General features: G+C 43.4%; 1 protein-coding gene across 9 annotated transcripts in view; it reads left to right on the top strand.

The window, feature by feature from the left end:
- BICRA (BRD4 interacting chromatin remodeling complex associated protein) overlaps positions 1 to 26,775 on the top strand; it is a 127,889-nt gene that overhangs the window by 42,092 nt on the left and 59,022 nt on the right. For 4 of the 9 annotated variants that reach the window (XM_075917973.1, XM_075917964.1, XM_075917965.1 and 1 more), the window contains exon 1: positions 263 to 1,572. The exons of 3 other annotated variants lie outside the window; for them this stretch is intronic. In XM_075917973.1, the coding sequence (XP_075774088.1) occupies positions 1,566 to 1,572 (7 nt within the window). In that variant the 5' untranslated portion in view covers positions 263 to 1,565. Of the gene's footprint in view, positions 1 to 262; positions 1,573 to 13,093; positions 13,315 to 26,775 lie in introns of those variants that run through there. 2 more of the 9 variants (XM_075917971.1, XM_075917974.1) reach the window with 2 other exon arrangements.

The raw sequence follows: 26,775 nt of genomic DNA, 5'->3' as shown, positions 1-26,775 counted from the left end.
CCCAGCAGCACCCCAGCTGCTCTGTCCCAGGTGTAACCAAGTCAGCTGCTGCTGAAACTGACCAGTGGCTGATTCCAGGAACCTGGGGCAGAGCAGCTCTGTCTCGGGCTTCCTGGAGTCAGCCGCTGGTCAATTTCAGCAGCGGCTGAATCCGGGACAGCTGGGGTGCTGCTGGGTTGGTCCCGCAGCCCCGAGGGGCAGCACTACGGGACCTACCCAGCAGCATTCCAGCTGTTCTGCCCCCTGCTTCCCGGATTCAGCGCTGGTCAGTTTTAGCAGCAGCTGAATCGGGGAAGCTGGGGGCAGAGCAGCTCCAATGGTCTGGCTGCCTGGAGCACTTCCGGGTTCCTGATGGTGCCGGACCATCAGGAGTGCTGGACCGTCAGATGCCGGACCATCGGAGTTTTACTGTATATTAGAAAAAATGTGCATTTGTCTGTCTTTCAGTCTGCCTGGGTCAGTTTGTTCAAGAACTCCTCCTAAATGGTCAGAGCTACAACCACCAAATTTGGGGTGTAGCCTCCTCTTACCCTAACTTAAAGCAAGGTCTGGGTTTGGTTGTGCCAGGAAAATGGGATCTGCCTGGAATAGGATTGTTTTCCATAAAATGAAGAGGGAGGGGGTACCAGGAGGGATAGTCATATTGCAGAGTGACCACAAGGAGCTGGCTGCATCAGTAAGATAAGTTAGGGGCCAGCTGGGGGAGCAGCTCTGAATGTTCATGGCCACAGGTAAGGTTCCCATGGTGAGAAGGATTCCCCCTGTGCTGGCTTCCATGCCTCAAAGCACAATGCCCTCCTTACAAATTAACTTGCCTTACGCAACTGAGGGCCCCTCCCAGGTACTGCTAGGGCCTGGGGCTTCTCCGCCTTGCGGCGTCTGAAGGGGGTCCGGGGCTTCCCTCCACTATCCCCTCCAGTGTGGCTCCTAACAGGCCAAGGGGCCTCCTGCCCCCCACCCAGCTCTTACTGGGGTCTGGGGCTTCCCTCCACTAGGGATGTTAAATTGAGATTAATTAACTAGTCAAATAGTCAATGGGATTTCCATTGACTATTCAATTGGCCTATAAGAGCACCTCCACCTTTGAACTGTAGCAAGAGTCCGGAAGTGGAAGGGGCTTCCTTTTGAAATGTACAAGAGCCCCATTAGGGCTCTTGCACATTTCAAAAGCAGAATTGCAGCAGAAGCAGCGCAAGTGGACGCTTTCAGTCCCCACTTGTGCCGTTTCTGCTGTACCTCTCCCTCCCCTGCCCCCCACGGAGATGGTGCTGGGGGGACCCTACTTATAGAGGCAGCAAGCGGGGGAGGGGGAAGATGACTAGTCACATACTAGTTGGCTCTCCAATAAGCTTCTGCTTATCTGTAAACCAGTCTCTTGCATTCCTGCCCTCCACCGTCCTGCCAGTGCTGCTCTCCCCATCACACGTGGCCTTGAGGACCTGCTGCTCCTCCCTACTCCGGTCAGCCTGAGGGAGAAGCCGGCAGGAAGCCTGCATGACCCTCCCCATCCGCCCTGGGGAGAAGTTGCTGGGTGGCCTGTGCTGCCCCCCCTCCAGAGGTGGGCAATGCAGGGTAAGTCTAGTCAGATGTATTTGAATTTGGCAGTGAGACAAGATCAAATATTGTCAGAAGTTAGGTGAGAGAGAATTGCAGCATGATTAATTGCTACATAACTGGTTAAGAATAGTTAATTGAAGGTAATAATGAACTATACAAATAATACAATCCTTCCTGAACTGTTTACTGCAGTAAGAAAAAGCAGAGTTTCAGTTAAAATGCAATTTAAATAAGCGTTTACCCAAACTCAATTGAACGGGGCGGGGGGGGGGGGGGCGAAATGTGCTTTCTGCTTAATTTTTAAGCTTCCTTGAAATTGAATAGAATTTCTTCCTTCAAACTCCATTCTTTTTAGTCTTAGTTGATTTTACTCTGTGTATAAGCATAAGCCACTGTTTGCCTTCATATTGTAATTCTTGGTTGGATCATAGCACTGCTAACTCTTCTATATTTAAGGGTTTTTTGGCATTCCCATTTGGAAACTCCCCTATTTTCCAGAGACACGATGCTCAGTATTTCAGGGAACAGCTATGTAGTCTCATGGGGGATGTTTAACATGGGGGCTTTTTTCTTTTATACATACTTTATATATTCGTAGAACTAAGTTCTTGGTGAGTGCTGCAGCTCCTATATTAATGTAAGATGCATTACAGTGCTCAAGCTCCCTGGAACAAGGCTTGCAATTAGGTTAGTACAATAGTTCTCAAACTGTGGATCAGGACGCCATTTTAATGCATTCCCCGGGGTTGGCGTTAGATTTGCTGGGGCTTGGGGTTGAAGCCCTTGGGGATTGGGCTTTGCCCCCTTGTCCATGGCAGTGGTATTAAGGCAGGCTTAGGTCTCCCTGGAATTATGTAGTATTTTTTGTTGTCGAGTGGGTTGCGGTGCAGTGAAGTTTGAGAACCCTTGGGCTAATATAAGTGCAGGTTCATTTACATGTCTCATTCATAGAGGAGTTTAAAACTTGTATGAGTGTGTTACTTCAGTTTAATTGTATACAGGGAAACTTGTATTAAATGACTACTCAAAGGACCAGCAAAAGTCAGTTATCTAATATGGGGGAAAAGAGCATTTCTTTTAAAGTAAAAGACAAATTACATAGAAACAAAGCAGATTCAAAGCAGTAGAAAACACAAAATGGTATCTCTTCTCTCTGGTGTTAAATTGATGTGTTGTCACCAACAACACTGTATTATTTTGTAGTATTCAGGACATAACTTAGTCTCAAGATTATGCTCTTATCTACTATGATCCATGAATAGTTGGTTTAAACCAAATTTAAACGTTGCTAAACTCAGCTTCTTGTGTACGGTCTTTGAATGATGTATGAGACATGGGTTTGCCTGTTGCAGTGGGTCATTGGTTACAGATGCAGAAGCAGAAACATTTCTGTGCAAGGAGGTGCCCTTTTATTTATTTTATTTCTGTTCAAAATTTGTAAAAAATCTTGTTTCAGGTAATGCCCATTGTGGGCTGCAGGGACTATATCAAGGATGTGAATTTCAACCTGGACAGTGAATTTCCTGTTTTATATCATGGTAAGCCAGACCCTTAAGGGTGCTGGTGTGTGCTTCATGGTTAAGATCACATGAATTTGTGCTTGCAAAGTTCTCTCATTCTTCCCTTTCTTAAGTTTAAGAATTACAACCAAAGTCCTGAAGAAGAGCTCTGTTTAAGCTTGAAAGCTTCTCTCTCTCTCTCTCTCCCCCCCCCCCCCCCTCCAATAAAAGTTAGTTCAATAAAAGTCCACCTTGTTTCTATAATAACCAAAGTCCTGACCACTTTGGGGCATTAATAGAAAGTAAATAGCCCAAAAGATCAGGCATTCAAGATAGATCAGTTTTTAGGACTGCAGATTTTGACAGAGCTCCCTTTAATCTTATTTTATACATGAAAGTAACTGTTTATGAGAGAGAGGTTTATTTTCTGGTATTTCTTTCCCTCCAAAAAAGATAACTAGAATGAAAAACTCCCAGTTAGGATAAATGATATGCAATTAAAAGTGTCGTTTTTTTTTAAAAGCCTCCTGGCTTTACATTTGAAAGACAGGGATAATCTGAACCACAAATGTGTACTCAAAAAAAGAAATATCAGTATTTAAATCTCCTCAATAGTCTAGTTTTAATTGGTTTTTATTTGTTGTTTCAAGTCTTGTTATCATGGGGTACGTTTTAATTTGTCTGGGGAACTTTTGTTTCAGTTGCAGGATACTGTTATGTTAATGCCAGGCAGAGTCATAAGGCCACCGTTTATTTTTGGCTTTGCTCGACAGACAATGTCAAATCAGTGACTTCTTGGCTTTGGAGAGTAGTGTGTTTCTGAAAATACTGGGAACCGGGACAGAGACCTGAAAATCCATAACCTGTTCTAAATTAGCTAATCTCAGTTTGTTCGGCAACAAGTTCATTGTGAATGATATTACGCCCCTATAAGGGGTTATTCATGCTAGATCTCACTTATCAAATACCAATGCTATCCTGATTTTAAAACTGGGAGAATCAAAATGCATGGATGTCTAGTAGCTTGCTGAAAGTCATGCTGTTTGTTGGGAGTGGATCCACGACTCCCTACCCCTCTTCCAGTGCCCTTTCCACTGGACCATGTTGCCTTTTTGGTACTCATGCTGGCAATTCTTGATGCATGCATTTTGGGAAAATGGACATTATGCTATAGAATTCAATTCCCAACTGGATACCAGTGTGTTATTTCAAAACAATTACAAAAATGAGAAGTCTGGAGAAAATTAGTTTCATATGTAATTATGCAAAACAATAAATCAACTGTGGTTATATACGTTAATCAGTTTCTTAACAGAAAGTAGTCCTAAAAAGAGAGTGACCAGGACAGGGTGACATCCCAGCACAATTACTTCAGTTTTATTGTTAATTCTGGTATTTTAGCGAAGTTCCAGGTTGCATAATTGTATTCTGTCTACCTAAAATTCTCCCTGTTGTTTCAGTTAGGGTATAAGCTTCGTTTCCTTGACGAAGCTACTGTGTAGAATTGCAGCAAGTAGTTAAACTGCTCTGTTCGGCCAGTAGGTGGCTGTTACTCATTGGCAGGTAAAATGATTCCTCAGTGTGTGTATATAAACAAAAATTAGGCAAAGAACCGACTCTTCAACATGCTACCTCCTGACATAAGTGACCACTGAATCCTCAAGCTTTCCAATACAGTGGAATGCTGTTTATCCAAGCCTCCACAATCCAGTTCTCTGAATTAACTGAGCCATCCTGCACCCATCCTCCAGTTTATCCAGATTTTTGATGATCCAATCTGTCCCCGGTCCCAGTTAGATTGGATAATCAGGGGTCCACTGTATAGTGTCTGATGTTTAGTTAAAGATCCACATCCTCTGATGATTCTCAGGCCTAGTCTACACTAGGAGTTTAGATTGAGTTTAGTCGCTTGAGGTCAATTTTCTAAACAGAGAATCTGCACTACCAAGACCATTCCATCCACTTTAAGGCTGTGGAAGTCGATATTGGTACGCCTGCTTTTCATGAGAAGTAACACAAAATTCAACCTGGTATGATTGAATTCACAATAGTGTAGACCCAGTGTAGAGAAAGTTGATGTTCTTGGCTTCCAGGAGACATCCCACTGTGCCTTGCTTTGGCCAGGACTTACACCTGTACTGCTCTCCAAGTGAATAGGAACTCCCCTCCCCCCCTCCTCCCCCCCCCCCCCCCCCGGAAAGTTTGAATTTCATTTCCTATGTGGCCAGAGTTGAGAGCAGACCTCAGAGCAGTCAGCACACCTGGCCAAGATTTCCATGAGCTCCAGTTCCTTGGAGCGCAAAAACGCGCCAGCATAGACTGTGCAGGAGATCTTGGACCTTACTGAGGCTTGGGGAGAGGAATCCATTTTCTCAGATCTCCGAAATAGCAAAAGAAATGCCAACGTTTACATGAAAATAGCAGATCACGTGGTGGAGAAAGGATACTTAAGGGACTCCCAGCGGTGCCAAGTTAAAATAAAAAAACCAAGGCAGTACTATCACAAGGCAAAGGCAAACAGATAGTGTAAGTGTCACTGCAAACATGCTGCTTCTACGACAAGCTGCATGTGATTCGAGGAGGGAGGGGACCTTGCACTGTAGGGTGGGGGAAAACCAATCAGAGTACCACGAAAGTGGCCTTGCACATTCGGACGTTTGCAGCCGCTGTTGACCGTTCCATACCTGCAGCACTATGCTGTCCCACCGGTCTGTGCTTGTGTCCCAGCACCAGAACCGGCCTTCCACTGCATCCAGATGATTGATTGCCAGCTATGTTTCCATGTCGCTGAACGCAAAGGCTTGCCTGTACAGCATGCCAGTGGCATCCCATGACAGGAGATACCTCCTCCTTGTCCTCTTCCTGGCATGCAATGCTTGCATTCTCGGAATACTGCACCATTAGGCGCACCAAGGTAGACCTCAGCATCACAATGGGTTGATGCAAAACGGGATCCTCAAGTGGGGCCAGGCTTCCTCTGTTGTGGCATCTGCACAGGCAACCAGGGCCAAAAAGGGCAAGTCAAGACTGTTTCCCGTTGATCACAAGCAAGGGGGGAGGGAATAGGCGAGCGCATTATGGGACGCTGACAACATGAACTCCAAACCTTCTGCTCCACAGCATACCCCAGAATGCAAAGCACTGCAGGCATTGTGGGATAGCTACCCACAGTGCATCGCTCTCAAAGTCAGCGATAGCACATCCCCAGCAGGGAGGCTATGTCGAACTAAGTTGAATTCTTGCGCACAGTGAGGACCCAGACCTTCAACTTTGCAGAATCAGGTGATGGGGCATTGGCCTTACTACATTCAACCTAATATTGTAGTGTAGACATGGCCTAAGCAACTAATTTTTGCTAGTCAATGTGGTGGCCATTTAAATCATGTTTCAGCATAGTTCTTAGTGCTTTTGGAATCCTTCAGTGTGAACCAGAGGATGGTTTTACTGATTTTAAATGTGTGTCATAGACATGCATGTCAGAATAAATTAAGTAGAACACTCTTTTGGGAGTGGGGGAAGTTTTAATATAATCTGTGGTTTTTCCTGTAATCCAGACTTTTAGGAGCGTTTGGGTACTCACATTAATAAGTGCTATAGGAATTCCTACGCATAAGTAATCATTTCAAGAGGTGCTTGGAAAAAGTATCCACTCTGACAATATAGTTTAAAATCCTAGCACTTATTGTATGAAACATGCAGTTAAAAAAAGAGGCAAACTGTAAAACAACTCTGAGCTTTTTTTAAATGTTCATGTTTTTAAAGGGATTGTGTCACATAGTTTATACTTGACAGGGCCCAGTTTTGATCGTCTCTACATGTCTTGTAATCTGGCGGGAATTGCCCTGCTGATTTTTAAAAGTGTATTCTTTTAAGAAAATCTTGAGAAATGAACACTCTTGCTGAAGGTGATGGTGTTTATAGTCTGCAATGTAAAGTACATTTCTACTGTAATGCTAACGGAAGTGTCTATGATTAACTATCAAAATGTCTTAGGAAAAACTTAAACAACAGTTCTCTGAAAACTTCCACACAGTGTGCAGCGGCGGTCAAAAAGGCAAATAGGATGCTAGGAATTATTAGGAAAGGGATAGAAAATAAGACCCAGAATATCTTACTGCCCCTGTATAAAACTATGGTACACCCACATCTTGAATACTGTGTACAGATGTGGTCTCCTCACCTCAAAAAAGATATTTTGGCCTTGGAAAGGGTTCAGAAAAGGGCAACTAAAATGATTAGGGGTTTGGAACGGGTCGCATATGAGGAGAGGTTAAAGCGACTGGGACTTTTCAGTTTAGAAAAGAGGAGACTGAGGGGGGGATATGATAGAGGTATATAAAATCATGAGTAGTGTGGAGAGGGCTGATAAAGAAAAGTTATTTATTAGTTCCCATAATAGAAGAACTAGAGGACACCAAATGAAATTAATGGGTAGCAGGTTTAAAACTAATAAAAGAAAGTTCTTCTTCACACAGTGTGTAGTCAACCTGTGGAACTCCTTGCCAGAGGAGGCTGTAAAAGCTAGGACTATAATAGAGTTTAAAGAGAAGCTAGATAATTTCATGAAGGTTACGTCCATAAAAGGCTATTAGCCAGGGGATAAAATGGTGTCCTTGGCCTCTGTCAGAGGCTGGAGAGGGATGGCAGGAGACAAATCGCTTGATCATTGTCTTTGGTCCACTCTCTCTGGGGCACCTGGTGCTGGCCACTGTAGGCAGACAGGATACTGGGCTAGATGGACCTTTGGTCTGACCCAGTACGGCTGTTCTTATGTTCTAACAAATAGACTAGTAGCACCTTGAAGACTAACAAAACATGTAGGTGGTGGTATGAGCTTTCGTGGGCGTAACCCACTTCTTCAGATGACACAACACATCTTATGTCCACATCCATTGCAGCCGACATCTCTGGCGATCTTCTCATTCAAACAAGCGATAGGGCAGAGGAAAGTCCCATAATCAAATGGGATCCTGATCCCTTAATTTCTGTGCGCTCCAGTTTTTCAGCTGTAATAATTTATCTCTTCCCATATGCTATGAGGATGGAAGTTGGAAAACACTTTGAAGATTGAAAGTACTCAAAGTGATAAATATTATTTGAAGCTATGCTGGCCCTTAATTCAGAATAACAGAGGGTGCATGTGCATGCAAAAATTACTATGTGGAAAAGAAAAAAAATAGCCTTCAAGTTTTTAAAAGGCTATTGTAATCAATGGAACAGCATTTAAAAACTGGATGCAGCTTATTTGAAGAAGTGGTGGTCAGGTCCCTTTTTAAAGCTAAATAACAAAGGATGCCTTGTATCAACTGCTGGTTCCGAGTGCTAGAAGTCGCTCAGTGTGAATCATGCTGACATGAAACAGGAAATACAGTAGCATGACTCAGTTGTTTCTTGTGTTACTCCCCCCTCTGTGAGAATGGAAACCTTGACCCAGAATCTCCATGCTTATAAAAATTGTGGTACTGCTAGCCAACCTCATAATTATAACCCTGTTCTTTTCAGGCATTCACCTCTTGGCAGTTCTAAGTTTTGTTTGCAAAGATACCTCTGTCACAGGGGTACACTGCAAACATCTGTGAAGCTCAAATGTTTGTGATCTTTTTCGTAGTTCTATGTATAAATCAGCAAACTAAGTTTGAAAAGATGTTTGCTTATTTAATAATCATATGCTGCACTTCTGTAGCATCTTTCATCTGAGACTCACAAATCAATTCATAAATGTTTGTTCAGACTTTGTTTAAACTTACGGTGTTGGTCAGTAGTAGCCCAGCTTCACAGAGGTGGAAGGTGAGACACAAAATGATTCAAATCAGAACTGGGAGTAGAACCAAGGAATACTTATAGACATTTCCATAATACAGCTCACTGAAACTCTTGAGGCTCCAATTTCAGCTATCCAGCTACTGCTGTAGACAGTGGTCTTCTCCCCTCGCTGTCTATAACTGATCCATTAGAAAAAACTTTCCAACACGGTTAATTTTGTAGTTTCCTGTTCAGGCAAGCACTGTTTATTCTCTGCATTGTCCCCTTCCACTCCAGCCCAAAATTCTTCTGTTTTGAATGGCGCTGGATTAGGATAGTGATCTTTGCTTAAGAATGTGTTTTAAAAATCCATTTAGATGAGCAAGGCGTTAGATAGATTGTTAATTGATGGCTATTGTAGAGCTGACTGACCGCTGGAAACATTGTTATTATAGGTGGTGTATTATCTAAGTAGTGTGTTGTGCTTTATTAATTTCTTAATGATGGACTATTTAGCAAAAAGTACGAAGAGTGCAAAGGATTTTCCTCAGACAACAATTCTAAAAAAAAAACCAAACCCAAGATTTTAAACTTGAAAATATTCACGTTTCTTGAGTGTAAGACATTGAATCACATGATCTTCTACACTGAAGCATTTCTAGCCTATGCTCATTCTGCCTACTTTGGAATTTCATCCCCTTATCACTGCACTACTTCCACTTCAAAAGCTGCTTGGTGCCAGTCACTGAAGAGGCATTTATAGGTGGATGAGCCTCTCTAAAGCTCCCCCTGAATAAAAATGCTACTGAAATTGATTATACACTGATTCTGGAGGTGATGAAAGGAGACGAGGGAGCTTAGTTGGAGAGAATCCCTTGTATTCTTTTATAACACACTCCTCTCTTCTTTTGAGAGTGTCATGTTCGGAGTTCAAGTACGTATGTGCAAGGAGGTCGACTTCTACAGGCTCTTCAGCGAACCGAGGTCTAAAGTGCATTCACAGATTAGAGTTTGGTGCAAGGGACAATTAGAAGAGGATGGTAACTTAGAAAGTTATTTTTTCTCTCCACTTTTCTTTTCATATTCATCTTTGTCCCTCTATATAATCTTCTGCAGTGTAAAAATCTAAAATCATTTGTAAATTGAGTCCAGGGCTGTTATAACAAACAATGGGGTAGAGGGGAATGTTTTTGATAAACTATGAAAAATAACTTGGCAGCATGCTTTCAGCAAAACAAAGCAATCTTTTGGAAATTACAGTATTCAGATGTTGAATAAAGAGGGGTTAACATTAAGACCTCTGGTAGGGTATACTTTCTTTCTGTTGAGCTCATCTGATTTGAGTGATGGGTTGTTTTTTTCTCCTTAATACAGAGCTACTCGGTATATATTCCATTGCTCTGTAAATTAGATTATAAAATTTCCTTGTCCTTCCTATATGTATTCATACTGTCTAGCACAATGGAGTCCAATCCTGATTTTTGAGCTGCCGGGCTCTATTGCAAAATACAAATAATAAAGCTTGTTATAATCACAAAAGATACTCTGTACCAAAGAGGCAGTAGTGTGGGGCACCAGCCAGCTGACCAGGAGCCATCTGTAAATGTTTGGGTAATCAATAAGCAAAATTAGTGATTAGCTGTTTAAACGTCTACACTCTTACATCCCTACTGTAGACCCTGGTTCTGTTATTCCTGAAAGATTTGTTTCACTCTTCATTTTGTTGTTGGCATATTTTAATATACAGGGCATCTGTCCCCAGTGCTTATTGGCTACTATTACAATCCTGCTGTTAAATTGAATATCAGTTTTAGTTCTATTCGCAAGTTTAGAGTCTCTTCACTGTTACAGATTAGCGCCTTTACATAATCACTAAAACTCACTATTAAGAACAACACAGACAAAAGTGCTCCATAAGAGGTTGTTAATTTTCCAGCTGTTTGCTCCTTCACTGTTCTCCCATGTCAGCGACCCCTTTATTTTCCTAATTTGAAATAGTTTGTGTTCTTCCAGTGATTGGTCATGTCCATTCCACCGGTCACATGTACCAATGCCAGGAATTTTTTTCCCTCAGTGCTATCTGGACTGGCCCTGGAGTGGCACCTCCATGGTGCAGTGTTAAGGGAACCGTGCGCGATCCCCACCCTCTGATCCTTCTTGGGGAGTGATGTGGACACGAACACATCTCAAAGAACATCAGTTTAGACAGCTGTATTTTCGGAGACCTCTTTTTCACATGTAAAACTTAGACACATGTCAGGTGGCAGCAGATTTTGGTGAAGAAAAATTCGGTTAATGGAGGTTATTGATAGTTTTATTGTTAAGCTAAATAAGTGGTGGACTGGTTCTTTTTCACTCTCCATAAATCTAAAATGACTGAAGAGGTTCCCCTCAAACTATCTGTGGAGGTGAGATCACTGTTGAGATGATTTAAGGCAAGTTTAGCCCAAAGAATTCTTGAGGAAATTATGAAAATAGAAGGGAGCTTATAACATCGGAGTAGAACTTTCACCAAAGCTTGGACAAGAGGAAAAAAGCAAACTTAATGTAGTACTCCCTTACCAGCAGGTTGTGAGGTTTAAATGTTTAAAGAGTTCTTTGGGATCATTGATGAAAACTCTAAAGAGAGGCAAACTATGATGGGGCTTTGAAAAGTCTCCACACAGAGGACTTGCTTGCATTAATGCAGAGAAAATTATGATCTCTCAGATTTATTCTTGTCTCTGGTCCTCCTTTAAGTAGGCTTATTTGCTCACCTTTTGTAAGTGTGACATCTTTCTCACTTATACACATTGCTGGTCGTAGTGAATTATGAGTCTGACTGGCTTTCATGATTTGAAATGGTGCCATATTCTATTCTTCTGTAGCAAATTTCCTGTAATTTATTTTAAATTGAATTATTTCACACTTTTAGTAACAGCAGTTGGGGTGGAGTGGACAGCTTGGAGATTTACCCTGAGTATTATCTTATTAATCAACCCTGGGCATAAGACTAAATTGGATCCTCATTTTGCTGATATCTGTGGTCCCTGCACAAAAGCTACAAGTGTTAGCCATCGTGAGAGCAAGGTCAGCTTCTCCCTTTCCGTTGTGCATTTAATCTTACTGACCCAGAATATGAATTGTGTTGGGAAATAAAAGGAAAATGCAGATGTGTTGTGTAAATTGTTGTAATTTCCAAAAAGAAGGGCCTGGCCTGGCCTCATGAGGAGCCGTGCAAGGGAGAGGGGAGGAATCCCCAGATCCCAGAGAGGAACATGTGGGCAGGGGCATCCCTAGGCCTCAGCCCCATGGGGAGGCAATCCCCAGGTTGTGGGTGAAGTGGTAGGGGAAAGGGAGAAATCGCTAGTCCCCACAGGAGCCTCACAGCAATGGGGGGAATCTCCGCATGCCCGTGTGGAGCGGGACAGGGGAACCTCAGGCCCTGTAGAAGGTTGGGGATAGGTAATGCCCAGGCCCTGTAGCTGGAGAGAGGGGAGCCTTACCCATAGAAGATGGCTTGGCTGGCAACACGTAACATGCCGGTCAGTCTAGTGCTGGTATGGCTGTCCCCAGTGCCCACTCGGCAGTGTCCCATCCCTGCTCGCTCCTCCCAGTGGTGAGTGTGAGACTTGCAGCCCTCCTCTCTCTGCCCCTCCCTTTCCATGTTGTGGAAAGCAGCACCATTCCCACCACTTCCCGTGTTCCCAGCCCAACCAAATCCTCACCTTGCTTTAAGTTAGCGCAAGAGGAAGCTGCCTACCAAAGTTGATGTCTCTCGCTGTTACTATTTAGGAGTTCTTGTACAGACACAGTCACATTTCATTTCTAAAATACAGGCAGTCCCCGGGTTACGTACAAGATAGGGACTGTAGGTTTGTTCTTAAGTTGAATTTGTATGTAAGTCGGAACTGGTACATATTGTAGGGGAAACTCTAGCCAAACATTTCTCCAGGGCTCAGTTTTATTCTCCCACACCTCACTTCCCTCAGTCCTTTATTCTCAAGCTGAGGTGTCTGCTGAGAAAAGCCGCTCTGCGTCTCCCTGGTCTGCTGGGGGTGGGGGGGCACTAGCTTCGCGTCTCCCTGGTCTGCTGGGGGGAAGCAGCTAGTGCGGGGTTGCCTCACCCTGTTTGTAAGTAGGGATCCGATGTAAGTCGGATCCATGTAACCCGGGGACTGCCTGTGTATACATCGAGAGATTAGATTTAGAAGGGAGAAAGAATGAACCAGTGGACAAGATGCTGGTCAGGAACTCTGTTTCCTGGTCTGCCACAGATTTACTGGGTGACTGTGAGCTTGTTGTTTGTATTACAGTAACACCTAGGAGCTGCATTCATGGACCAGGGCTCTGTTGTGCTAGAGACTGTACAAAACCAGAACATAATGTGCCTACTCCAGAGTGTTCACACGCATAAGTATTAAAAAGGAGGCAACGGTGGATACAGACATGCAGACTGAGGATTACAAGGAAGCAGTTCTATTCAGCATGATAGGCCGCGGTCACAACATAACCATGGCCGAATGGTAAAGCTTTTGTAGGTATCATGGGCAAAGGAGCTGCCCCTGTTCCCTAGTTGTAAATGGGATGCTATTGCATTACATAATCATTACGTTAATATTTGTGTGGTTCTCAGATATTGCTTTTTATGTGCTTACATCAACCACCATAGATAAAAACTATTATTTCTGTATTGCTTAGTGGAATTGAACTGTCATGGTTCCTAAAGCTGGTCTGCATTGTTAAGAATGCTTACACCATCCCAAATGATTCCTAGTTACTTAACCAAATAAAAGAAGCAGTGAGAGATACCAAGACATCTTTTAAAAAGTGCAAGTCAAATCCTAGTGAGGAACATAGAAAGGAGCATAAACTATGTCAAATGAAGTGTAAAGATATAAGAAGAAAAACCAGAAAGGAGTTTGAAGAACAGCTAGCCAAAACCTCAAAAAGTGGTAGCAAAACGTGTTTAAGTACATCAGAAGCAGGAAGCCAGCTTAACTACCAGTGGGGCCCTTGGACGATCGAGATGCTAACGGAGCACTAAAAGATGAAAAAGTCATTGCGGAGAAGCTAAATGAATTCTTTGTTTCAGTCTTCACGGCTGAAGATATTGGGGAGAGTCCCAAACCCATTCTTTTTAGGTGACACATCTGAGAAATTGTTCCAGATTGAGATGTCATTAGAGGAGCTTTTGGAACAAATTGATAAACTTAACAGTAACAAGTAACAGGAATAGATGGCATTCACCCCAGAGTTCTGAAATAATTAAAATGGGAAATTGCAGAACTATTACCTGTGGTTTGTAACCTATCCTTTAAATCAGCTTCCATACCTAGTGAGTGGAAGATAGCTCATGTGATGCCAATATTTAAAAAGGGCTTTAGAAGTGATACGATAGAGGTCTATAAAATCATGACTGGTGTATAAAAAGTGAATAAGGAAAAGTTAAGTTAGTTCTTATTCCCACAATATAAGAACTAGAGGTCACCAAATGAAATTAATAGGCAGCAGGTTTAAAACAAACGTAAGTTTTCTTCACTCAGCACACAGTCAACCTGTGGAACTCCTTGCCAGAGGATGTTACAAAGACTAGGACTTTAACAGGGTTCAAAAACAAGCTAGATAAATTCATGGAGGCGAAGTCCAACAAAGGCTATTAGCCAGGATGGGTAGGAATGGTGCCCCTAGCCTCTGTTTGTCTAGAAATGGGTGACAGGGGAGGGATCACGTGAGGATTACCTGTTCTGTTCCCTCTCTCTGGGGCATCTGGTATTGGCCACTGCTGGCAGAGAGGACACTGGGCTAAATGGACCTTTGGTCTGACCCAGTATGACTGTTCTTATGTTGCCATGCATTAGTTATGTCTCACAGCACCTGTAAGAATAGGTAAAGTCTCTTGGGTAAACTGAGGCATAGAGCTGTGAAGTGATAGTCCCAAGGGCATGGCGTTAGTATCAGAGCCAGGAACAGAATCTAATTTTTACTCTCATTCCCCCATGCTCAGCCCTAGAACATTCTCATAGGACAGTTACACTTACTCCTTTCCAAAGCAATGAGGCACAAACTTGCCTTCAGCTTTACCTCATACTCCTTTTTCCATGGACAGGAGCTATAGTGGGCTTGTCTCGACTGCCAGTTTCTGATGATGGAGTATTGATGTTTCCAGATAGAGTTTGGAGATTTTTTGATTAAACCAAATTAATCTGTTTTTGAGGCAGATTTCTAAATTGTAACTGCAAAGTAAGTAGGGTAATACTGAGCCAAGCCATTTTCAGCCTGCCCTGTTGTTAGGTTGCACTAGTTCTGAGACCTGATACTAAGTTATGCTGGCTCCTGAATCAAATAGTTGGTCTGTTCACATTACCCTGTTTTTGTATAATAATTTTAAGATTTAGAGTGTTATGATATGCCTAAGGTTTGAGATGCCTAAAAATAGTCCGCCTTTGATGTTGTAACTTCCAGTATTTTTCATATATGTTTAAAATTAGCCATCATATCAACACCAGAGACTTCTGTAACAAATTAGAAGTTACTAATTATCTTAATCATCATTTGTACTTCTAAAAAAATTAATTTCACGTTGATTATAGGCAGGTCTATTTTATTATCTTGGTGTCACACACACCCTAGCAAAATATGCACCTAGGCGCACACAAGATATACGTGGTGTTCAACCAGTTCTGAAGCAATAGCCACCATAGCCACATTCAACCAACCAAATAGCCACATGTAGCTAGTGGCTAGCATGTTGGACGCCACGGCTATATATACAGGTTCCATTTGTTAGCTATTGTTTATAAAGTAAATTCTTGCTTTTCTGCAAAAGAATCTTAGTCCTGTGGTAAAGATACCATTCAGAGCTCATGACATCACATTTACTTCTATGGCAACACATTGTTGCCTTAAAACACAGGGTTATGACAATCATTAACTCTGCTAAACCACTTTTCATTTGTCTAGAGCTTTGAGATCTACAAAGGGAAGTATGTACCATGATCCCTATTTTACAGATGGGAGATTGGGGCCAATATGCCAGCCTCTGTTATAACTGCCTAACATATTTTTCAGTTTGATCTTTTTATTTCTTTGCACTCCCATCTCTCTGTCTATATCCATCGGTGGGCTCTTATCTCATACTTAGAATGGAAGCTCTTTGGGGCAGCATGTCTATTCTGTGTGTGTTCAGCACCTAACACAAACGGGTCCTAATTGCTATGATGGTAATATTATTAACAGGGCTCGCCTAACTGCAGCAAGCTCTGCTTGCCAGCCGCGCTGTCCAGCGATCTGCACATGCGCAGATCGCCCGAACCCGGCTCTTCTGGGTTACAATCTACTCGCCACGGGCGAATGGATTGTATAATTTGTCGAGCCCTGATTATTAATAACTGGTTTTAAAAAAAAAAAAACTTTCCAACTGAAAAACCTGAAGGTTGGTGACAAAAGCTGGAAGAGAAAACTAGGTGGCTGTACTCCTACTTCCTACTTAAGCTCTTTACTGTGGTCCCCTGACTGTATCTTACATCTTTGGAATGACAAATAGAGAATTAATTAACATTTTGTTTCCTAATTTGGGGAAGTCTCTTTTCCTGTACCAAGATTTCTCTGGAGAAAAATTCTTCCTGAGACTAAAAAGGATCTCTAGCTTCTAATAATATTTTGCCATTAAGACGAAGAGTATGTCTCCTCTACAGGTTGAATCAATTTGCAGCGATTCATCCTGCAGAGGTCGATTTTATCATGGATAGTATAGATTTGGTAAATCGACCTCTGAGCGCTTTCCCAGTGACTCAGGACTCCACCAGAATGAGAAGAGTAAGTGGAATGGACGGGAGAACGTCAGCAGTTGATGTACCATGGTGTACATGTACCATGGTGTACTTTGAAATCAGCTACGTTATTTATGTATCTGAAATTGTGTAATGTAGGTTGATGGCGTAGGCAAGGCCAAAGAAGGAAGCTTTTGTTGAAGACAAAGCCTCTGTTACACTGAACTAATTAATGTTTTTTTTTTAATATCAGTTCACCCCCCCCCCCCCCATTCCATTATAGAAATGTATAACCCCTCCAAGATTATTTATTGGGGGTTTTCTCCCTTACAAAACAAAACAATTTTTTTGTAGTCTTACTATATATTGTAGAAAATATGCTCCTGTCTGTCTGTCCATCTGTGAGTCTGTTCAAGAACTCCTCCTAAACAGTAAGAGCTAGGACCATCCAATTCAGTATGCAGCTTCCTCTTATCCTAACTTAAAGCAATATCAGGGTTTGGATGTGCCAGGACAATGGAATGTACCCGGAATTTGATTGTGTCTCATAAAACAGAAAGGGAGGCAGGACAGTTGTACTGTAGAATGACCACAGTGGGGCAGCAAGGGAGCCACAGATGGGAACCAGGTCAGCTATAACCCCATGGGCCCACAGGGAGCAGGGGTAGAGAAAGGGACAGCTATCTACTATATATTTCAGAGAGTGTGTGTCTGTCCCCCAGCTGTGCCTGCTTCAGCGGCCATGGGGAGGTGCTTCTCATCTGGCCCCAAGCTGCTGCAGTGTCAGAGGGCTCAGGATGTCTTCTCTCCTTGGGACAGCCTGCAGACTGACCCCCTTCTCCCTAACCCCACTCTAGAACAATCTTTTACATGAAGAAAAAGAAAATTTGAGTTAAGGACCCAAGCAACTGCAGGTAAATCTGGTAACCTCATCATAGACAGACATCAAAATATTTTGTTCAGAACTGGTATATTACAATAGATTGTCTCCACATACAAACAGCCTAGAAAACTTCTCTAGTAATCTTTTCTGAAATGATATTTGCACATCCTACTTACTTCGAGCATTTTTGAAATTCAAGTTTTAGACTGAGGGTGGGTCCTTATCAAAAAGACTAATGCTCCCCAGACTGGCTTTAAACACAGTTTGTCAGACTAACGTGCATGAGTGTGCTTTACAGACGGTGAGCCTGATCCTCCTCTATACTGTGGCTCTTTGTTGCAGCCAGAGTGGCATAAAAGGTTCTTAGCATACATGAGGGCTGTGGGTATGTTCCCTCTAAAACCAGCATTTTTTAGACTAGGAATTAAGGGGCCAAAATGATAGTGATTAAAGTATAATACAAGAAGTTAGGAAATCTGGATTCTAATCTGTGTGGCCTAGACTAAATTGCTTAATTTCTCATCTCACTGCATCTTCCTTTAGCCTTAGTCCCATCTATATAGGATCAGCTCTTCAAGTCCTTCTCCATTCCAGTTTGTCTTAAAGCAGTTCCTTGGAAATCTCGGAACCTAATCAGATCCTATATGGATTTTTGGAAATCAATTCTGTGGATCCTTCCATTTGTCTAGTTTTCAGTCATCCAACCCTTCCCTCTCCCTCCCCATCTAAATTTAACACCCTGTTTCCTTTCTGTTCTTTAAGTTTTCATGTGCCCAAAACATCTAAGCTTGGATTCCCTCAACTTTTCTATAATTGGTACTACCTTCACACTTCCCCAAATTCATACATTCTATAAACCGTCTATATCTTGCCTCTCTTCTGATGTCTGTTAAACTTGTGAAATCCTTGTGATCCTTGAATGGAAGTTACTATAGAAGGGCAAAGTGGTGTTTATTTGTTTCAGTAAAAAGTGAAAAACACAGTCGTCATCTTTATGTGGAGACTTAAAAGCAAGAACTAGTTTCAGAACTGGGTATTTTTAACTGGTGATATTTTATGATTCCATTTGGCTTTGAATTCAGCTGCCCCGTTGCTGACATCCATTGTCAGCTATGGGTAATTTTCCTAGAGCAGATGAGGCTTGAAGTAGCAGCCTGGGGGGGAGTTTTTTTGTTTCATTTTAGCGTCTTAAATTCAGATTTCCTTAGACCACCAATAATACTGGTCCACATAAAAATGCCTCACAATTCAATACGACTGGCAGTCACTGCTCCTTAAGGTCCTGGAGTAACTGATCAGCATTTGGTGTAGGTCATAAATGAGGGGCACTAGTAGAACTATGTGATTTGGCAGCAAGAGTGGAAGTGGTAGGTTAGAGTGAAATGCATTCGCAGGTATGTGAAGCCTTATATATTGGAATAGCAGTGAGGGATTGCTAGTCAAGGATTGAAATGCCTTGGCAGATCTGTAGATGGAGACAAAACTAAACCAGCAATGGCTATGGTAGGTTAGGTGGGGAGATGCATTGGCAGAGTTGTTTAAGGAATATTTGCACAGCACCTAGCCTTGCTGTGTCTCTCAAGGCAGTCTTAAATTTCACCCTTGAATTTGCCCATGTGAATGATGGGGCATCCCCTCTATAATAAACAACGTCAATGTTTTGGTTTTTCCCTGTGAACCGTCACCAGCCTGCTGTACCTTGTCTGACAGAGCCCTTGTGCAATTACCCTTTGTGGTTATAATGGCATTTTTCGCCTTCCCTCTTCCTCACCCCCAGCTGTAACTCAGCAGGCAGCCTTACAGCTTTTGAGGACTGTGAGATTCAGACCCACTGCCATTGGTCAGGATGCAAATCACAGCCAGGCTGAAGTGGAGGAGAGAACCATGTGCTAGCATACAGTACCAGATGCTGGTCTCCATTGTGGGGGCGCCTTTTTTGCCTTAGGCATCCTTCATTGTTCAGCAGCCCATGGAGATGTTGGAGTAAAGGGTGTGTTGATAACTGGAAGAAAATGTAAACAGGGAGGATTTTCTGGGTACCACGTGTAAACTACCCTCAAAGAAAGACGTTTGCTGAAAACATGTTCTGCTGCTGCTCCTTTCCAGGCTGGCTTGGATACTTCCACAGTTCTTTGCTGCAGTGAATGAAGTCTGTTGTTTTGCTACTCTTCGTATTCATGAGTTGCTTTCGTTTTCATATGATGATGAGACTGTGGAAAAAACATATTTATCTTTGTGTACAGAGAGATGTGATCTTCCATTCTCGATCTCCAGGTCAGGCTGGTACGCAGGGCAGGGGGATCAAAGGGTACGAAAGCACCCCCATGGGGCCCCAAGTAAGTATGCTCTGGCTGGCCAGCCAGGGGAAGGCAGGAGCCTGAGCTGCCCTCTCTCTCCCATGCTCTGACTAAGCGGGGGAAGGCTGGGGCTGATTTTCCTGCTTACTGGGGAGGGGAGGGCATGAGGGAGGGTGCATTCACACCCTTGCAATCCACATTTACAAAAAAAGCACATACGCACCCCAGAAATTCATGCATATGGGCCTGCAGATCTATATCTGTATTTGTGGAGAATCTCTTATCCCCTTATTATAGTGTTTCAGAGAGGTTGCTGTATTAGTCTATTTCAGCAAAAACACCAAGACAGAAAGACAAAGGAAAAAAAAGGGATGCAGAAAAGGGAGCATGGCTAAGATCAAAATAAACCAACCCCTGGAGTGGTTCTTGCATTACAGTCGGCCATTTCCCATAGGTAGTTTCTTCATCTTCTCACCACTGTTGAAGAGCCATGTCCACTCTCATTTAATTAGCATTGATGTCACACTCCCATCTCTGTGTCCTCCTTGCTGTCTCTTTCTCTCCCATGTCTGAGGAAGGGAGCAGTAGCTCTCGACAGCTGATGCTCTAAGACCCTGATAAATGTGTTCATCTTCAAGGTGCCACCAAACTCCTGGTTGTCTTTGTGGTTGCTTGTGTGGGAAGGAAAACACCAAACATACCAACGCACACGTCTTTATTCAGAAGCCACCCGTAAGCAGTAGCCACGACTTTACCACCGCAGTTGCTGGAATAAGTGATTCTATATAACTAGCAGATGTACCCAGCGTTGCTCGGGTCCTTAGCTGTAGGAATGCTTGGGGTTGGTTGTTTTTTAAATAAAAAAGGAAACAGGTTGGGAGGTGGGGGGGACTCACAGCAGGGGGTTGGGTGTGCGGGGGGGCTCAGGGCAGAGAGTGGTGGGTGCAGGAGTGAGGGCAGGGACTGGAAGGGCCTAGGGCAAGGGGTGAAGGGTGGTGAAGTGAGGGCAGAAGGTGGGGGCTTCAGGGCATAGGGTTCAGTTGTGGGGCTGAGGGGAGTGTAGAGTCAGGGTGCAGGACCAGGACAGGGGGCTGGGAGAGAAGCTTACCAGGCAAGGGAGGTGCAGCTCCAGTGGCAGGTCTTCCCTTGGGGGGAGGGGGTGGAGCTGCACTCCCCAGCCAGAGGCCCCTCCCTGGCTGGCAACTCCTCCTTGGGGCCAAAGGTCCAACCCAGCTCCATCCAACTTGTCCAGAGGGTTGGGTCTCCATGGATCGGCCCCAGCCCTCCAGCAGCCCTCCACGCCCTGCGGCTGGTCTGGGAGGGGCAGGTGCTGTACCTGGCCTCAAGAATGCCTGCCTATTGCTGGTTTGCTCTCCATCCGATCAGGGTGGGCCCAAGACCTTCAGTGGCCTCCCTTCCTGCCGGGCCTGCAGCTAGTCCAGGAGGGTGAGGTCTCCAATGGTGCCTCCCCCTGGCCTGCAGCTTGTCTGTGGAGGCTAGATCCCGGGGGGGAGAGGGGGCAGGGTGTGCTTTCCAGCCTCTATGGGGATCCTGGTGGAGCAGGGTGGGAGGGCTCCCCCCTGACCGGCACTGTTGGGGCGGGGGGTCGGGCACTTACTTGGTCCGTTGGCCAGCAATATGGAGCCTTGCTTTGCAGCTTGCCAGTCTCCTGCTGATACAGCTGCCCCCAATGGTCACCTTGTAATATAGCATCCCCTGCACTTGCTGTCCCCCAGTGGCCACTCTGCAATATCACGTCTCTCCTCTCTACCCCCTTCTTTTCCATGTTTTGGAGAACATTCCCATTCTAGGAACTTCCTGTTTTCCTGGCACAAGCAAACCCTGACCTTGCTTTAAGTTAGGGTAAGAGGAAGCTATATCCCAAATGTTGTGCCCATTTTGGAGGAATTCTTGAGCAAACGGACTTGTAGACAGACACAAACTTTCTAAACTATATAGATTATCATCACTTATTTACATTGCCAGTTAGTATTGAGGTCCCCTTTATACAGACACCCAGGAAGACATTGTCCTGCTGCAAAGGACTCAAACTTTAATTGAATTGTAATTCTTCCTTAGTCAAAATTGCTTTCAGTGTTTCATTGTAGGGGAGCAGAATTATTTTTTTTCCTTGTCAGTTTTTAAAGGTCTGGGTGTTTGCAGACTCATCTGGTATAAAGGTGAAATAATATCGAAACAATATAAAATTATTTCCCAAATAGTGTATTTCATTGGAAGCTTTTTATGTGGTTTATCTAAATAGCATAGAGGAAAGTATGGGCAGGGAAAAGTAATTAATGTAATCAATTGATACTTCAGGATGCCAGTGATGGGTTGAGTTGTGTCTCACCTGAAAATAACCTAATTATTCAAAGTCATTGAAAGCAAAATACAGATTCTCTGCCAATAAGAGCAACATTTTTGCTCTCCAGCCTTTCTGTGGGAAAGTGGCTTTGAAAGGAAGCATTTGGCTCTGGCTTGTTGAGTTAGTGAGCGCCAGATTCCACTCCCAGTTAGTCATCATTGATGCTTTCCTCTTGAGTATTTGGAGACTTGAACTCGTGGGTTTTGGATAGCTTGGCTTTAATGCAGCCACAGGTACAGTTAATTGGCTTCAAGCATGGTATTTTTCGTTATTTATGGGTCTGTTCAAGGGATTATAAATCCAAGTATATTTCATGGTCCTAAAATAATTTTAAATACAAATCTAGAAAGCTTGCCATGAATTTTGATGCTTTCACAGCTCAGTGTTGATCACTAAACTGTTTTTGTTTTAATCAGTCATTGGTAAAAGGCAGTACTAGAAAAGGGCTTATGTTCCTTATATTTTCTGGCTTAGCATTCCCAGTGTGTCACCTAAGGACAGGTGGAGAAAAATATAGGGCCCAGTTCTGATACATTAGATTAAATAGATTGTCACACATTGAAGTAGTCCAAAGGATTTTCCTGGGGCTACTTGAATAGGTAAAGCTGACAGAACCAGTTCTTCAGAATCAAATGCTCTGATACTACGTTTGGTAGCTAATTATAGTGCACACAATTGCTTTGTGGTGGAAGGAAAACACACCAGTTTATTTTTCTGTTTGGAGTAGTTCTGTAAAATAACCAGGTTATTGGTTTGTCTGCCAAAGTTTTGAGCTATTTGGAATGAATCCACAAGCAATGGGAGGGTGGGGGCAATAGCCATTGCTTTTCAAAAGGTCTCCTTTGTGTAGGAGTTTTAGCATATATAAGAAAAAGCAGACTTGTCTGTTACTTGAAGAATAAGACAGAGTCAGAACTTCTGGCTTCTCTTCCTGGCTTTTCCAGTAAATCTCTGTGTGACCTTGGACAAGTCACTCTCCTTCCCTTTACTTCTCTCTCACACACTCAGTGTTTGCTTATAAAGCATGTTGAGAGCTGTGGATCAGAAGGCTCTATATCGGTGAAAAATAGCATTGATAATATTGGAAGAAAGAAGAGCATCTGAGGTTTCTTGGGGGGGCTTTCTTGTGTTGCTTGGAGAATTTTGTAACCTCATTCTTACTGACCTACAGGAAATAGAATTGTAAATGATGATGAGTAGAAATAGCCTTAAATAAATACCCGTGTGTGTGTGGGGGGGGGGGGCTTGTGGCCATCTGACTGAGGTGCTGAGTAGTACTAGGAGACCTCCATTCTGGCAGGAAAATCTGTTGTGTTTAAAAAACTCATCTAATTTCAAATGTCTGTTTTTTATAAGCTGGAAAGAGCCAGAACAACTTTATGTGCCAACAAACTTCATATAAAACATTTTACAAAAATTGTGACCAGAACTCATGTCAAAACGAATCCCTGGAGTCTTATTTAACATACACCCCCAAAAGTTTTAGATAATTAACATATGGCTTTTGTCAGTTCGTGCTGTTTTAATCTCTTCTTTTTTTTTTTTTTAACATTTGTCCAGTTGACTACATGCTAAAGTATGTGGCTTAGATCAAAAGACTTTTTATAGCTTCAGATCCATAACCTTTGGGCCTGATTCTCATTTACATCAGGGTCTGCTCATACTGTGAGTGACGTGTATAAAACCCTTCACATAAATGAGAATCAGTCCCCATCTATATGCAAAGCTTTCCAAAAGCCAAAGCAGGTGGGAAAGATGCACATTCTTTCTCTCTCACACAAGATGGGATAAGAACATTTTAGTTTTATTTTCTATGGCAGGATAGATCAGTTGCCAGGATTTCCATCTTGTTCAAAGGAATGAACATCCTCTAATTACATCCTGCCCTCCACTCTTTCTCTTGATGCCCTTGTCATGGTCACCATATATTTTATGAATATAGGAGTTGCCAGACTGGATCAGAGTATTTGGTCCGTCTAGTTCTGTGTTATAGAATCCTAGAACTGGAAGGAACCTCGAGAGGTCATCCAGTCTTGTCCCCTTCCCTCATGGAAGGATCAAACACCATCTAGACCAGTGGGCCTCTAAGTGCTGTCTGTGGCCCACTAGTGGTCTATGACCAACTTGCAGGTAGCGTGCAGGGTCAGAAAAACGCACGCACGCACACGCGTCTGTGCTAGCCCTCCAGCCCTGCGCTTCTCTTCCCCCTTCTCCCACGAGGTTGGAGCACCAGCTTCCCACAGGGTGTGGGAGTGATCCTCACAAGCTGTATCTGGCTTGCGGGAAAGGAAGTGGCTTTGCTGCTCCTCCTCTCCCTGACTGGAGGAATATCAGCACAGGAAACGGTTTACCTGGAGGCTTTCTCCACTACTCCATTGACCAGAATCACGGTCAATGGGAGCAGCAGGGTGGGGTAGTACTTGGGAGCACAGAGCTAGGTAAACATCCTCCATCCCTCTCACTCATCCCCTCCCGCCAAGACCCTGCACTCCTACCTCCATTCCACTCCTGCACCCTCCCTCCTTCCCAGACCCCCCTCCCCACCATCAGCCTGCTCTTGAACCCATTTTGTCATCATGGCTGGCTGGTGATCCGCGCAAGTTCTTTGTTGAGCAGGGTACTATCCTCAGAGGTTCAGAGAATAACTTTTCTCCCTCCTTCTTGTAATAACCTTTTAGGTATTTGAAAGTTGTCGCCTTTCAGCCCTCTCTTTTCCAGACTAAATAAATCCAATTCTTGCAGTCTGCCCTCCTAGCTCATGTTTTCTAGGCCATTAATCATTTTTGTTGCTCATCTCTGGACCTTCTCCAGTTTCTCCACATCTTTCCTGAATTATGGTACCCAGAACTGGACACACTACACCAGTTGAGGTCTAATCAGACATCTCATGTCTTGCTTATGACACTCTTGTTAATACAACCCAGAATGGTGATTGCTGTTTTTGCAACCGTGTCACACTGTCGACTCTGATTTAGCTTGTGTTCCACTATGACCCCAAGACCTTTTCATTTTCCTAGAGAGTCATTTCCTAGTCTGTATGTGTGAAACTGAGTGTTCCTTCCAAAGTGGAGCACTTTGCATTTGTCCTTGCCTAAATGGTCCAGTTTACCTCTGACCATTTCTCCAGTTTGTCCAGATCATTCTGATTTATAACCCTATCCTCCAGAGTACTTGGAACCCCTCTAGCTTGCTCTCATCCTCAAACTTTAAAAGTGTACACTGTATGCCATTCTCTACATTAGGAATTTTCAAAGTTGAGTCTCAGACCTGCCCGAGTAAGCCACAAAATGCTTTGTTTATCTAAGTGTCCATAGGCACAGAGCCTTGCGGCTCTCTTTGCCTGGAAACAGCAACCAGCAACCAATGGAAGCTGCGAGGTTCCCTGCCTATAGACGCTTAGGCTACGTCTAGACTACAAGCTTCTTTCAGAAGAAACTTTTTTTTGGAAGAGATCTTCCGAGAAAACTTCTTCCGAAAGAGAGCGTCCACGCTGCAAAAGTGCATTGAAAACTATATGCTTTTTCGAAAAAGAGCGTCAAAACTGAATGGGCACTCTCTTGCATGTAAGCTGTGATTGCTATGGATGGAATGGCCACCTGTGCTTTTTCCTCTTTCCTGTCCACACACGCCTTTTTGCAAAAGAGCTCTTTCGCAAAAAGGCTTCTTACTCGTAGAATGAGGATTACCAATGCTGGAAAAAGCCCTCTGTTCTTCCGATTTTCTTGCGGAAGAACACAACTGCAGTGTGGATGTTCCTCAAGTTTTGTCAGAAAAACAGCCATTTTTCCGACAGAACTCTGTAGTGTAGACATACCCTTTGATAAACAAAGCATCTCACTGCCCACCAGCGGCTTACCCAGTGACCCAACTCGGAAAACCCCTGATCTAAATCATTGATGAAGATATTGAACAGAACTGAACCCAAAACTGACCCCCCACAGAACCCTATTTATTATGTTCTTCCCACATGACTGTGAACCATTGATAACTACTCTCTGAGAATGGTTACCCAACTAGTTATACACCCACCTTATAGTAGCCCCATATAGATTGTATTTCTCTAGCTTATTAATTAGATGGCCATGTGAGCCTGTAACAGATATTTTACTAAACTCTAGGGCTATATCTACACTACATGCTTTTGCACAAAAACTTCTTGCACAAGAGCACATCCACACCTCAAAGCACAAGAATGGCCATCAGATCACCTGTGCTTTTTCCCATAGGGGTTTCTTGTGCAAGAAACCCCTCTGGAGCGTCCACACTTGCCTTCTTGCACAATAGCAGTAGCACTAAAAGCAGTTATGCCTCAGAAAAGGAAGTTTACCTATGGTGGAAAAAGCCCTCTGTTCTGTCATTTAACTGCCCATTTAATTGCGCAAGAGCTCATTTGAGGTGTGGACACGCTGCAGGTTTTTGCGCAAAAACCACAGCTGTTTTTGCGCAAAAATCTTGTAGTATAGACATAGCTTAGGTATACCACATCTTCCTCTTCCCCCTGATTCACAAGGCTTGTTATCCTATCAAAGAAAACGGTCAGGTTTGTTGGACGTGCAGTCCATGCCAACCTTACTTATCTTACTAACTGCACATCCACTAATGTGAATATGCCATCGAGTGCCAGCAATGCCCCTCTGCCACATAAATTGCCCAAACTTTACAGTCTAAAGAATTATTAGAT

The sequence above is a fragment of the Pelodiscus sinensis genome, unplaced genomic scaffold (assembly GCF_049634645.1).
Source record: "Pelodiscus sinensis isolate JC-2024 unplaced genomic scaffold, ASM4963464v1 ctg82, whole genome shotgun sequence".
In the NCBI taxonomy this organism is placed as follows: Eukaryota; Metazoa; Chordata; order Testudines; family Trionychidae; genus Pelodiscus; species Pelodiscus sinensis.
Note: the sequence above shows the minus strand (reverse complement) of the source record. Positions and strands in the feature narration are given on the sequence as shown.